The sequence below is a fragment of the Phodopus roborovskii genome, unplaced genomic scaffold (assembly GCF_943737965.1).
Source record: "Phodopus roborovskii unplaced genomic scaffold, PHOROB, whole genome shotgun sequence".
NCBI lineage: Eukaryota > Metazoa > Chordata > Mammalia > Rodentia > Cricetidae > Phodopus > Phodopus roborovskii.
The window spans coordinates 10039153-10053310 of record NW_026126511.1 but is presented as its reverse complement, the minus strand read 5'-3'; the positions used below and the strand labels follow the sequence as shown (position 1 = coordinate 10053310).

The 14158-nt window shown below is 45.3% G+C and overlaps 1 protein-coding gene across 2 annotated transcripts; it reads left to right on the top strand.

Moving 5' to 3' along the window:
* The first annotated feature begins 5828 nt into the window (after positions 1–5828).
* On the top strand, positions 5829–12067 carry Slitrk5 (SLIT and NTRK like family member 5). Of its 2 annotated transcripts, none has more exons than XM_051195231.1 (2): positions 5829–6136; positions 9178–12067. In XM_051195231.1, the coding sequence occupies exon 2, from the start codon at positions 9186–9188 to the stop codon at positions 12060–12062; it is 2877 nt and encodes a 958-aa protein (XP_051051188.1). In that variant the 5' UTR covers positions 5829–6136; positions 9178–9185; the 3' UTR covers positions 12063–12067. The 2 variants fall into 2 exon arrangements, with proteins under 2 accessions (XP_051051188.1, XP_051051190.1); XM_051195233.1 differs by lacking the exon at positions 5829–6136 and adding an exon at positions 7353–7419.
* The last annotated feature ends 2091 nt before the right edge of the window (positions 12068–14158 follow it).

The following is a 14158-nucleotide window of genomic DNA, read 5'->3' as shown; positions in this document are numbered from 1 at the left end:
TTCATATTTGATTGAATTTTCAAGGTGTCCCAGAAATTGCACAAGAAACAGAGCTCGGGTCTTTTAGGAATTTTTATTCTAACAGTACAGTGTCTAATATGGAGCTATTAGCTGCATATGACTGTTTGAACTAACTCCAAGTAACAGTGCATTCTTCCCACATTTCAATGGCACCATGATGTACAATGGTGATCTAGACAAATATTATTAAAATAAATGTCCATATAATGCCACCATTGTATACTCTATACTATGCATTTTGAGGATATGATGTAGATTATCAGAAGGGGCAGCATATCTATGACCATTGGAATTTAATTATGTGATTCAAGTAGTTTTCCTGTGTGTGAGCTCAACACTGCTGAGTGAAGAAGTTCACAGACAAGTAAAATTTTTACATAGGAAGTATTTTCTGGAATTTGTATTCTTGCTTTCTTGCTATAGAAAGGGAACAACAATGTGCTAATGCCAACAAGGAATACTATTCTGTTTTCAAAGGAAATAAAAACAATAGATCAGGAAATAAAAAAGTGTTGAACCAATGGTCAGGAAATGCAAATGAATATTTAGATGCACAAGTCTTCACTGCTGCAGTACAAACCAATGTATCGTCCCTTGGGAAAACCTGATCACTTTGAGGGAACAAAGAGATGTTGAGAGTATCTTAGTGAATGGAATGTCCTAATTAACAAAGCTGAATACAGTATATCAAATTACATATTCTAATATAGGAAGTAATAGAGTTGGGTTTAAGAAAAACAAAATGCTTTGTTAACTGAAAAAGAGAGCGTGTAAAAACCAGACAAAGCACCATGCTTGCAACCACATAAGGTGAGGACTGAGTTAACAGTGTTTAGCACAGGCATAGTCACTGTTGTAGCAGAGATAGACATAGAAACCCAAACTAGCTGTGTACTAAATCAGCCTCTCTCCAATGGTACGCCGTGTTTTAATGCCAGAGCAAGCCAGATGGTGTGACCTTTGTGTTATGTCTGATGAGAGTCTGTACATTTAAACATGCCACATGTGCTTATATCCCATGCAGATATCAGGAAAGACTGAAAGCTTATATCAAAGGATTTTTTCATGTCCTTACTCTGCAGACTCATTTTGATCTTTTTTTTCACACCCAAGACAATAAGATGAAACCAATGTTCTGGGGAACAAGATGGTTATGAACACTCAACCTGAGGAAAGCCTGGTTCTGTTAGTTGATATTGCGGGCCAGAAATGAAATCCACAAGTAAGAGTTGCTAGGAGAAATTAACCTACACTCATTTTCAAAACTATTCAGGGTCTGTATTAATACTACCATTTATGGGCAACATAAAATATATTTCATATCTATTGGATAGAGATTAAGTTTAAGAATTGATTCACAACTGTTCACCAGAAGTCACATGCTTAGTCCAAATATTGGTATGCTTGAAGTCCATATTGACCTTTTAAAAATTTCTTTTTATAAGTGTGCATATAAACTGAAATTTTCTGTAGTAAAATTTAGAGTATAGGTTAAATCCAAAACCAGTAATGTTTTTTTTATTTTCAAGAGTTCCAATTTTCTGAGCGGTAATGATCATTAATGGATTTGTGCATGTCTATCTTTCAAGAAAAAACCCATCTTTCTCCTCTCTCTTTCTCTCTCTCCCTCTCTCTCTCTCCCCCTCCCTCCAAGTCTCCTGTCTCATTCTACCTGTCCCTTCCCTCCTCTTTCCTTCACAGGAAAATATATAAAGCTATACTGACATACTGCACAAATAATGACAGCGCGGCACTCCTGTATTCAAGGATGAACAAAATTTCAAAGCGTAGATAACTACTTACTGTCTTGGTATTTAGGTTTAGGTTGTTCTTAGGGATGCCCAAATTGGACAAACAAAATAAACAAAACAAACAAAATAAAACAGATTGCCCTCAACCATCAAAGTTCCACATTTTTCTTTGCCGCTACATTTGTACCTTCCTATTTTGGTAGACTACTTTCTGAAAAGGTAACAGTTTAAAAATTAAATGCATCTTAAAGTTCGGTAGATATTGCTTAGGTCGTTCCAGGAAGATTCATATGATAAACCCAAAATTATTAAACATATATTTACAATGAAAATCTGACAATAGATATATGTATATACATATGCATATGCATATATACATACACACACATACACACACACACACACACACACACACACACACACACACATATATATATATATATATATATATATATATATATAAAATCAAGGCTCATGAAACACATTTAAAGAATCCAAATTACTGTCCATGGAAAAATGAATAACCTCAGTGATGTTAGCCACCTGTGATCACCTGTGATCACCATTGTGGTTTTCTCAAATGATTCTACTGTGCTTGTTGCTGCTGCAGCTGTAGCAAACTAGATAAGAGCACTTTGTATCAAGAAGCAAGCACAAATGATGACTCAGTTTTCTCAATACAGAAAGCATTCAGTTTCTCCTTTCAGAAGTCTATAATGGATTTAGCTTTGACATCAAAGCCTTATGACAAATATATACATATATATATATATGTATATATATATATATGTATATATATGTATATATATATATAAATTCAGATTAAATTTAATAAACGAATTGTAGGAAATTCTGATTTACAAAAGTAACATTTGAACTACTTTAGGGGAGGTCTGAAATCTAGCATTAGACTTTCTACTCATAATTCACCATGTAATTTAACAAAATAAAGGGAAGTCCTAATAGCTTTGGAGTTCGGTGACGTTAATCAATGCTCATACCATCTCTCTGGTATTACTGAAGAATTATAATTCCTGTTAGGTTGCTTCAGAATGGTCTGTAATTCTTGACTAAGCATTTTGATATGTTGAAGAAACAACACAGTGTCAAGGCAAACAATATTTTAACAACAATAAACAATTGTTTTAACATAAACAATAGTTTAATTTACTGTAGGAATCATTCCAAAATATTCATAGGTCACTGAGAATATTTAATATGATATCTATAATAATAATTTAAAAGCCATTGAAAATATGTGCTCCACTTCAAGACATAAGTTGAAATTGTAATGTGACTTTAAATTTTAATATGCTGTTACCAAATCATATATCTAGGTGACATGTATTGCTGATAGGTGTTATTTCATGGTCTTTCATGGTGTTAGTATGTTCACAAACATTTGGTGATATGTCCCCAGCTTTGTACAGCCTACTTAATTAAACAATGTTGTACTTAGAAAATTTATACCTTAATTCTTGAAATAAGTTGTTGATCATTAGTTTCATTTTCCAGTATCCAGATGTGTTTTTTCATAATCATTTGTGTTTACTTAAGTATTGTATGAAAGCATGGGTGCATATCACGTGACTCTCTGATGAGTAGTGCAGATGAAGCAAATGTATTTGGTCCTGTGAGTGAAATTCTTGGCTCTAATTTCTTCTATATATGATCCATTTCTATATTTCCCATGAAATAGTCAGCTGTCAGAGCAAATACAGGTCTGTGCATTAAAATTGAGTCCTTTATTTCTGTGGTGATTTTCCTACTGCAGTATATTCTAGTTTCTATGTCACAGAATGTCTTAAAATTCACTTCCCAGCAGAGCAGTTTATAGGGACACCTAGTGGTGAGAGTGGGCAACGGGGAGACTTGAATCAGTGCTAGAAAGCTTTGGGGTTTTTCAGGTTTTGTTTTGTTTTGTTTAAACCACACAAGGAAATCTGAAGTGTGGGTACAAATGTTTCCTGCATGTATTTGATGTTCAGTATGTGTTTGATAGAAAATATATCTTAAATAGGGTACTATTTAAAATAAAATAATACGAAGTAGAGTATAAACCCCTGTGTATGTTGAGTGGAACTGTGAAGGCGATGCCCACAAATATTACAGTACAGATATCCTGGGAAGTCTTATAACTATGACATTCTGTAACTTATTGGAACTTCTATTGAGTTAGTAATCATTAACCATTAGGCTGCTGAAGGCGAGTGCACCTGAAAAATTAAATAGTCACAATTTAAATACATAAAGGTGACATATTTTCACTTTGAAAGAAAATTTATACATTTTAAGACAGATTATGGGATATCAATGATGATATAGAGACTATTGCTTTTAAAGTAAATTTTGATGCACACCTGAGGCAAATACCTGTCATTCCTATGGAAAAAAAAAAACAAGCAAATTTAATAGAATTCTATGGTTTCCGTTGTCTGACTTCACATGTATGTCAGCCCTTTTCTCCCTTGCAGACTACACAAACTTGCATGAAATACACAAAACTATTTCAAAGTGCTTATGGCTCAGCTAAAAATATATGCATAGAAGATTTATTTAGAGGAAAATTTAAAAGCATTTCACATTTCAAGAGGTTGAAATAAAGCACTACCTCAATATAAACCCTTGAAATTCAACACAGATGGATGCTGTAAAGAGCAGTTCACACACACACAGACACACACACACACACACACACACACACACACACACACACACACTGGTTCTGGATTCTTTTCATGTCAACCACATGTTTGACCAGAGTATATCCACACTAATGTCCCCTAGTTTAAACCCAGAGAATATTAGAGCATAATTTCAGCATAGGAAGAGTAAAATGCATTTGCATGACAGGAGTACCCACCCATCTGTGACAACATGAAGCAAGTGAGCAGGCTGCCCTGGGCCACTAACTCTAAACAACTTTCCTTTGCCCCTTGCGAAGAAGACTGCAGGCCTAACATTCCTAAACGCATCTTTTGAACACACAAACCTTCTCCAGGGGACGAAGTTGACTGGTTTCCTGGAAGAAACCAGTCATACTTACCATGCAGGGGATCAGGATTTGTTCCTCAGGTGAGGCTTCCACAAACTCGCTCTCAAAGGGCACTGCCTTGGTTTCAGTTGTTTCCAGCTTCCTAGTTTGCTTAGTGTATTCACTTTCCTTCTGGAGAACCTCCCCGACATACTTGTAAAACGTGATTCTTTAAAAAAAAGAAAAAGAAAAAGAAAAAAAAGAGGGGTATAAATAACGCACTCCGCACTCTCTATAGTTAGGACCAGCCACTCCCTCCAGGGTCCTTTACTGGAGACGCTAGCTGTAAGGACTCTCTGGTAAAGGGCAGAGGCATCTAGGCAAAAGGCAATCTGTAGGAAGCATCTGTCCCTGGTCACCACCGAGCCTAGCACCGGCAGGGTTATTTCCAATCCTCCCTTTTCCAAGAAGACGATTGCACACTCCTACGCTCGAATTGTGCACATGGTCCAAGACTCCTCTGTCTCCACGAATGTGACATCGAAGTGGGCTCTGGCTGCGCCTCCAGAGCCCAGAGACGCCGTCGCCCTCGGCTGCCATCTACCGGCCACCGGCCGCCCGCTTAGCCCGGGGCCCATCATGTCTGCTGCAGCTTGGCTCGCACCAGCGGCGCGACAATAAACAAGTGCAGCGGACGGGCCCTGCACCCGCTACCCGGCAGATGTGGCCGCCTCCTCAGCTCCCAGGAGAGAAGACACGACTTTTCCTGAGTTCTTTTTAGAGCGGCCAGGCTGCCAGGACATGCCACAGGCGTAGAACAACGCCGCCCCTGCCTCCCCGGACCCCTCAAAGGATGTCGGAGATAAAGAGTTGCAAATAATGAGGATCCTGCGCCGCATCTGGGGAGGGCTAGCGAAAATCCGCTGCAAACCCTGGGAACCGTGAAGCCGCCAAGAGGATGCGGGAGCCTTTCAAACACTAATTAGGGGCCGCGACTGCAGGTTCGCCTCGGGGACAGCGGCATCCCGGCCGCAGTGGTCGCGGCGCGCCGGGGGAGAGGAGCACACAGCGGAGGAAGCGCCGGCGGAGCAGCCCCGGGGCCAGCAGCAGCTTCCCTCGCCCCCTCACTACCATGTACAGTGTGCGCTGCAAGAAGAAGGCGGGCGATGCACGCACACCCTCGAGCCCCGCTCCCTCCGGCTCGTCCCGGGGCGTGCGCCACTGACCAGGGGGGGAATGTGGTGAAGACGGCGAGCCGGAGAGACTAGGGGGGAGGGGAGGGCCGGCCCGCGCAATCCCAGGCCGGAGGGTGCCGGGAGCCTGAGGCGGCTGGAGGGGGCGGCTGCCATCGCTGGGTCGGAGAAAGTTGCCCTCGGTGCAGATGGGAACAGTAAGTACCCGCCCGGGCTGGGGTGTCCGGAGAAGGGGCCCTGAGACCTGGGGATCGCGCGTGGGAGCCACGCTGCGAGGGAGCGTGAGTGAGATGGGATGCGAGCGCTCGCCCAGGCTCCCCAGCACGTTCCCCGGGCGGCCGAGCCCGGCAGCCCGCTCCGCGGCCCCCTCCCCGGTCCTCCCCACTTGCCCTCCCCACTGCGCCCTCCCCGCCCTGCCGGGAGCTGCCGACTGCCTGGCCGTCCCTTCCCCCACTCCCCCACCCCACCGCCCGCTCGGGCGGCCGCGGAGAGCGCCAGGGAGAGCCCTTCGGGGAGCCCGGGAACCCGCGGTCGCCACCGCGGCGGCGGCCCGGGGCTAGCGGCGTCCTGGGGCCGCTTCCCCCCCCCCCCCGGCGGTTCAGCCTGCACCGTTGGCAGCCTTCTGCGTCTGCCTAGGCTTCGAAGATCAGTGCACACCCCGAAGAGGCGTCTCTTCCTAAGGGTTAGCGCTGATGAGTGGGGGCCCTGAGATGGGAGACGCGGTAAGTCCGCGGTTTACTTTGCAAAAGGCGTTCGTGTGTGTGTGTGTGCCTGCGTGGTGTGGCGAAGCGGCTTTCTTGGCTTCCCTCCCTCCCCTTCTTCCTCCCTTTACCCTTCCTTTGCTTTGGGGCGGGGTGGGGGAGGGGGAGCCTCGGGTCCTGGAACTCCGCTTGCCTCCGCCTGAGCGGCTTTTCCAGCAGCTGTGCCGGGAGCCGCGGGTCCGGCCTGGCTTTGGGCTCCAACCGGAGCGGCTCCGTGCTGCTTAATGCAGGGAGATGGCAGGCGGTGATCCAGGCTCTAAATTCTTGGGGAGAGAACAAATACAGTTCCCCCGTCCCCGCCCTCTAGCCTTCTTTTTTTTTTTTTCTTTTTTCTTTTTCTTTTTGTTTTAATAAACCAAAAACGTGTGGTGCACCCGCGAGTTTACATCGGTGGTGCTTTTCCCTGCCTCGGTGCTAGCATTCCCAGCTCATTCAACTTTATTTTCTCAAATCTTCAGTCTCCTTTGATGGCTGGGGACGGCGGGGGAGGGGGTGAATGGAGAGGCGCTTTGGAAAAGGCTGTTCGACCCCGGCTAGCCAGAACTGAATAAAAGTTGTCAACGTTCGAATGTAATACTGCCTGGACACAATTTGCAATGGACTCTGAGATGGGGAAGGAGGTGAATGGGGGCGGGGAAGCACCGCGAGGGAGGGGGAGGGGATGCAACCCAGCTGAATGGATGTGCACATTTGATCCAACGGAGAACACAGATTTCAAGGTAAACGTTTTGCTTTGGTACCAGGGTGTTTAAAACCCGAGCCTTCTACTGTCGTGAAGGGGGAGGTCTGGTATTCTAGTGAGGTTTGTGTACTGTGGTTCTGATCTGTCTCGGTAGGTCTGGGTGGCCAAATGTCAGTGATTCGTAGGCACACTTGCACACGGCGTGCGAATGCAGACGCTCTGAATCAGGGGGGTTGATGCGACTTGGTGATCGTGTGCAAGGTTTCCAAGCTTGCACCTGTGCTTTAGAAACGTCCGGGCTTTAGTTCTGGTTTGAGATTCTCAGCAGCTTTTGGTGGGAGGCAGGAACAAGGTTGGCCACAGGAAAGGCATAGGTTCTGAACACTAACACTCTCCTAGCAACCCAGCACTCTACAATAATCCACTTGTGACCTACCATCCTCTCAGAGTGTTGCTGTCAACCCAAAGTAGTAAGTCAAAGGAAGCCTTCCAGTGACAGAAGAGCAGAAGGGGGAGGGGATGAAAGCGGCTTCTTGGGGAGATTAAATTCAAATGTTGAAACACTGGCCTGTGACACTAGCCTCTACTTCATCTCTTAATCACCTCAGCCTTCCTTTCTACCAGGAAGGGAAATAAGGGAGGGGACCATTGACATTTAAATGTAAAAAGCAACTTCAAAGATGGAGATGCTGGCAAGGCGGCAGTGCCTTCCAAATTTGGTTAATTCAGAAGGGCTACTTTTGCATACCGGGGGGCAAACTGACTTGGAGCCCGGGGTAATAGAGCATTTGCCTCTGATCCTTGGCTTACTTTATCTGCTTCGGGGGGGGGGGTAAGAGTTAGAAATGTTCTCTTTAGAACCACAGATTCAGAGGTGCTCTGAGATTGCAGATATCTGTGCTGAGTTCTTTATAATCCATCGTGCAGAACTATTACAGTGGTTAAAGATGCGGTTTTGTAGTGTCGCTGGCGTGATCAATGACAAGAAGTCGACTCAGGATGATCTAGAAGAGCTGCTAAGTGGCATGGAGCATACAATCAGGGCTCTGATATGCTTAATAGCTGTGGTGAAGTCCACCATCAAAGCGAACTCGCTCCCAACCCCCTAGCCCCCCCCACACACACACACCTCTACATTCTCAGCGCTCCCCAGGACAATTGGTGATTTAAAAGCTTCTCTGATTCCTCTTGATGCCTAATCTTGCATCCGTTTTTGCCTCTGAAAAGTGTTCTTCACGTTCCCACACTGACATGTCTTGTGGTGTTTTAAAATAGCTCAAAGTGTTGTGGCCCCCGCTCGCCTGTAAAAATGGGAGACCTCAACGGTAAAGTGCTGTCACAGAAGATTCTGAAAGAAAGCAAGCAGGGCTGGGGTCTATGTGAAGTAGAGAACCAACCCTGTTGAAAGAAATTACGCTTCTTTCTCTTAAATTAGAGCCACAAAACTGCACTGACAGCCATTGTATGTATGTTTATGGGTTAGTTTTGATGGAGGAGGACAGAGAAGACCAACACCGGATTTTATCTGCCTTTATCTTCTAAAGAGCAGAAAATTGGTGCCATGCTCATTGGGAAATACCATGAGACTCCAAATCAAAATGAGTGGCCAATCTTGGTTAAGTCTGAAGGATATCACTGTTGTTCTACTTGGAAAAAAGAGGAGGTGAAATATATATATATATATTTCACCTCCTGGCTTTCAGAGAAGAGCATTAGGAGAAGGGGACTTTCTGATTAACCCCTTACTTTGTGTGTGTGTGATATTGTTATTTCCTATCTCCTTTCTCCCTTGCAGGAGGTAAAATGCACCTTTGCTGCCCCCCAGTAACTTTGGAACAGGACCTTCACAGAAAAATGCATAGCTGGATGCTGCACACTCTAGCGTTTGCTGTAACATCTCTCGTGCTTTCCTGTGCAGAAACCATCGATTATTATGGGGAAATCTGTGACAATGCATGTCCTTGTGAGGAAAAGGATGGCATTTTAACTGTGAGCTGTGAAAACCGGGGAATCATCAGTCTCTCTGAAATTAGCCCTCCTCGGTTCCCTATCTATCACCTCTTGTTGTCTGGGAACCTTCTGAACCGTCTCTATCCCAATGAGTTTGTCAATTACACTGGGGCTTCAATTTTACATTTGGGAAGCAATGTTATCCAAGACATCGAGACTGGGGCTTTCCATGGGCTGCGGGGTTTGAGGCGACTTCATCTAAACAATAACAAACTAGAGCTTCTTCGGGATGACACCTTCCTTGGCTTGGAGAACTTAGAATACCTGCAGGTCGATTACAATTACATCAGTGTCATTGAACCCAATGCTTTTGGGAAACTGCATATGTTGCAGGTGCTCATCCTCAATGACAATCTCTTGTCAGGTTTACCCAACAATCTTTTCCGTTTTGTGCCCTTAACGCATTTGGACTTGCGGGGGAACAGACTGAAGCTTCTGCCCTATGCCGGGTTGTTGCAACACATGGATAAGGTTGTGGAATTACAGCTGGAGGAAAATCCCTGGAATTGCTCCTGTGAACTGATTTCTCTCAAGGACTGGCTAGACAGCATCTCCTACTCAGCCCTCGTGGGTGATGTGGTCTGCGAGACCCCCTTCCGTTTACACGGCAGGGACTTGGATGAGGTATCCAAGCAGGAACTTTGTCCAAGGAAACTTATTTCTGACTATGAGATGAGGCCACAGACTCCTTTAAGCACCACGGGGTATTTACATACCACCCCAGCATCTGTGAATTCTGTGGCCACTTCTTCCTCTGCTGTTTACAAACCCCCCTTGAAGCCTCCTAAGGGGACCCGCCAGCCCAACAAACCCAGAGTGCGCCCTACATCGAGGCAGCCCTCTAAAGACTTGGGCTACAGTAACTATGGCCCCAGCATAGCCTACCAGACCAAATCCCCGGTGCCTTTGGAGTGTCCTGCCGCATGCACTTGCAACCTCCAGATCTCTGATCTGGGCCTCAATGTCAACTGCCAAGAGCGGAAGATCGAGAGCATAGCAGAGCTGCAGCCCAAGCCCTACAATCCCAAGAAAATGTACCTAACGGAGAACTACATCACTGTTGTGCGCAGAACAGATTTCCTGGAAGCCACCGGACTGGACCTCCTTCACCTGGGTAACAACCGTATCTCCATGATCCAGGACAGGGCCTTTGGGGATCTCAGCAACCTGAGACGTCTCTATCTGAATGGCAACAGGATTGAGAGGCTGAGCCCAGAGTTGTTCTATGGCCTGCAGAGCCTGCAGTATCTCTTCCTCCAGTACAATCTCATCCGCGAGATCCAGTCTGGGACTTTCGATCCAGTCCCAAACCTCCAGCTGCTATTCTTGAACAACAACCAACTGCAGGCCATGCCTTCGGGTGTCTTCTCTGGCCTGACTCTTCTCAGGCTAAACCTGAGGAGCAACAGCTTCACCTCCTTGCCAGTGAGTGGAGTTTTGGATCAGCTGACTTCTCTCATCCAAATCGATCTTCATGACAATCCGTGGGATTGTACCTGCGATGTGGTGGGCATGAAGCTGTGGATTGAGCAACTCAAAGTGGGGGTGTTAGTGGATGAAGTGATCTGTAAGGCGCCCAAGAAATTCGCCGAGACCTACATGCGCTCCATCAAGTCGGAACTGCTGTGTCCAGACTATTCTGACGTAGTGGTTTCCACGCCCACACCCTCTTCCATCCAGGTACCATCCAGAACCAATGCAGCCACGCCGGCTGTGAGGTTGAACGGCACTGGGGCCCCCGCGGGCTTGGGTGCTGGCTCCGGGGCTTCCTCGGTGCCTTTATCCGTGTTGATCCTCAGCCTGCTGCTGGTTTTCATCATGTCTGTCTTCGTGGCAGCAGGCCTCTTCGTGCTCGTCATGAAACGCAGGAAGAAGAACCAGAGCGACCACACCAGCACCAACAACTCCGACGTGAGCTCTTTTAACATGCAGTACAGCGTGTATGGGGGTGGAGGCGGCGGCGGGGGCGGCCACCCACACGCCCACGTGCACCACCGCGGACCGGCGTTGCCCAAGGTGAAGACTCCCGCGGGCCACGTGTATGAATACATCCCTCACCCACTGGGCCACATGTGCAAAAACCCCATCTACCGGTCTCGAGAAGGCAACTCCGTGGAGGATTACAAAGACCTGCACGAGCTCAAGGTCACCTACAGCAGCAACCATCACCTGCAGCAGCAGCAGCAGCCACCGCTGCCGCAGCAGCCCCAGCAGCAGCCCCCTCCGCAGCTGCAGCTGCAGCCGGGGGAGGAGGAGAGGAGGGAAAGCCACCACTTGCGGAGCCCCGCCTACAGCGTCAGCACCATCGAGCCCCGAGAGGACCTACTGTCGCCGGTGCAGGACGCCGATCGCTTTTACAGGGGCATTTTAGAGCCAGACAAACACTGCTCCACAAGCCCTGCCGGCAGCAGCCTCCCGGAATACCCCAAGTTCCCATGCAGCTCGGCTGCTTACACTTTTTCCCCAAACTATGACCTGCGACGCCCCCACCAGTATTTGCACCCGGGGGCAGGGGACAGCAGGCTGCGGGAACCGGTGCTCTACAGCCCTCCCGGTGCTGTCTTTGTAGAACCGAACCGGAATGAGTATCTGGAGTTAAAAGCAAAATTAAATGTTGAGCCGGACTACCTCGAAGTGCTGGAAAAACAGACCACATTCAGTCAGTTCTAAAAAAAAAAAAAAAAACCAAGAAACTCCTTTGGAGCTTTTGCGTTTCAAACAAACAAGCAAGCAGACACACTCAGTGAACACATTTGATTAATTGTGTCGTTTCAACACTTAGGGTGAAGTGCCTTGGCACGGGGTTCTCAGCTTCGGTGGAAGCTAGCTGAAAGGGTGTGCAATTTCCTTTTAATTTTACACGCGGGAAACATTTATGTAAACTAGGCACATCGCTTTCTCCTTCTTGTGTGTGGGGGAAGAGAGAAGGGCTTTTTGGAGGGCAGTTTGCATCAAGGGTGACCTTAAGCAGGTTGTAGCCCCTTTTGCAGTGCTTGGAAGGGTGGGGGTGGACGCCGCTTAGAATCTACTCATCCTTTTTGCTCCTCTTCTCATACCCTTCTTGTCCTAAGAGCCATGGCATTGGTTGAGAGATTAGCACACCCGACTTTAATAGGAAGTCTGTTCTCTCTCCCTTCCCGCCCCCTCCCACCTTCCCTCTTAACCCTGTCCTTTGTTTTTAAAGGATGTGTTTGTATGCATTCTGGACATTTGAATTAAAATAAACAAAAAAAAAATCTTGTGATCCTGAAAGGCTCACTATAGATGTGGACAAATCATTGAAATTACAGAGCTATATGATCCATAATTGATTAGTCAAAATAACTTATTGATGAAATATACAAATATTTTATTGTAGCACCTATTTTTATATGCACATTTAGCATTCCTCTTTCCTTCACTAGTTAGCCTATGATTTTCACAGAGGCGTTGTTGCACTGTACAAGGAGCTGCATTTCCAAACCTAGAGTGCTATCAGAAAGGCCTACTAAATAGTTAATGACATGGAGCACTTAATGACAAAAGTCTTTAAAAGTCCATGAAACCCATCCAATGGGACTTGCGATTAGAAAATAAATAAACTAAAAACTGAAGCTGATTGTATCCCACTGCATAAAATGGAGAAGATGGAGCAAATAATTGGGTTGTTTGATTGAGAAATGTGTGGAAGTTTTTGGTTATAACAGAGAAGGTTGAAAATTATTTTTATTAGTGAACCAAAATGATGTATTGATTTGACTACTATTGTAGCCGCTTTTTGATTGTGTAACCAAACCCAGTTGCATTTGTACAGTTCCACGTGCCTGTGCACCTCAGAAGACCAAATGATGGGCTGTACACGTCTATGTACGATGTCTTTCTTCCTCTGGGCAGATGCTGGTGACAAACAGGACCTCTGTAAGATGGAACTGCTATTGTTACAATCTCATATGTATCCCAGCACATGTAATTTTTTAAATAGTTTCTGAATAAACACTTGATAACTATGTCAACTTTGAGGGATGTAAGTAATGATTCTGGGAGATGGTGGAACCTCCTTATTAAGAATTTAGGAACCAGTAGCTATTTTCCTCCTAGTAAGACTAAGTTTCCCTAATCGCAAAAATTTCTATGTATGTCCATTTATGCATACACATACATAAAATTTATTCTTTTTTCCGAATGTGTCACTTAATATATTTATTAATGGGATTTTCATTGTATGTTTCCTCACTGGAGTGTAATTCTAATACTTGGATCATGGTAAGTAATATGTTACATTTTCATTCCTTTTGTAGAGTTTTACATTTTGCCACATACATGCTATTTATACAGCCTGAATTCTTCTGTATCTTCATTTATATGAAATTGTTCCTCAGTTCTGACAGATACCTTATCTAAACTTAATGGATGCCATAGATGTTTGGGATGTTTGTGGGTATAAACTGTCCACCTCTGAATAAGGTTTGGCAGTGAATTTAGATGAGTGTTTAATGGTAGAAAACAGTGGACCCCATATGACAATCAAAAAACCAAACACTCCTTTGCTACTACTGCTCCTCTGTCTGGTCTCACCTAAAAAGTGGGCAATATCCCCGGCTGTTTATGAACTTCCTGTTTAAGGAACAATTGCCGTGGCATTCTGCCACAAAGAGGCAGCATTCAGCCATGAGTAAATTGACAGTGACTACTTGAACTCAGATTGAAATGGTAGACATGGTTTCCCTAAAGACTTATAAAAAGTCACATAGTTATAATGCCACATTGACCAAGAGCAGAAAGCTATC

What these genes read in the sequence shown, in the direction of transcription:
- Slitrk5 (XM_051195231.1), top strand. Translation starts at nt 9,186, where the DNA reads ATGCACCTTTGCTGCCCCCCAGTAACTTTGGAACAGGACCTTCACAGA.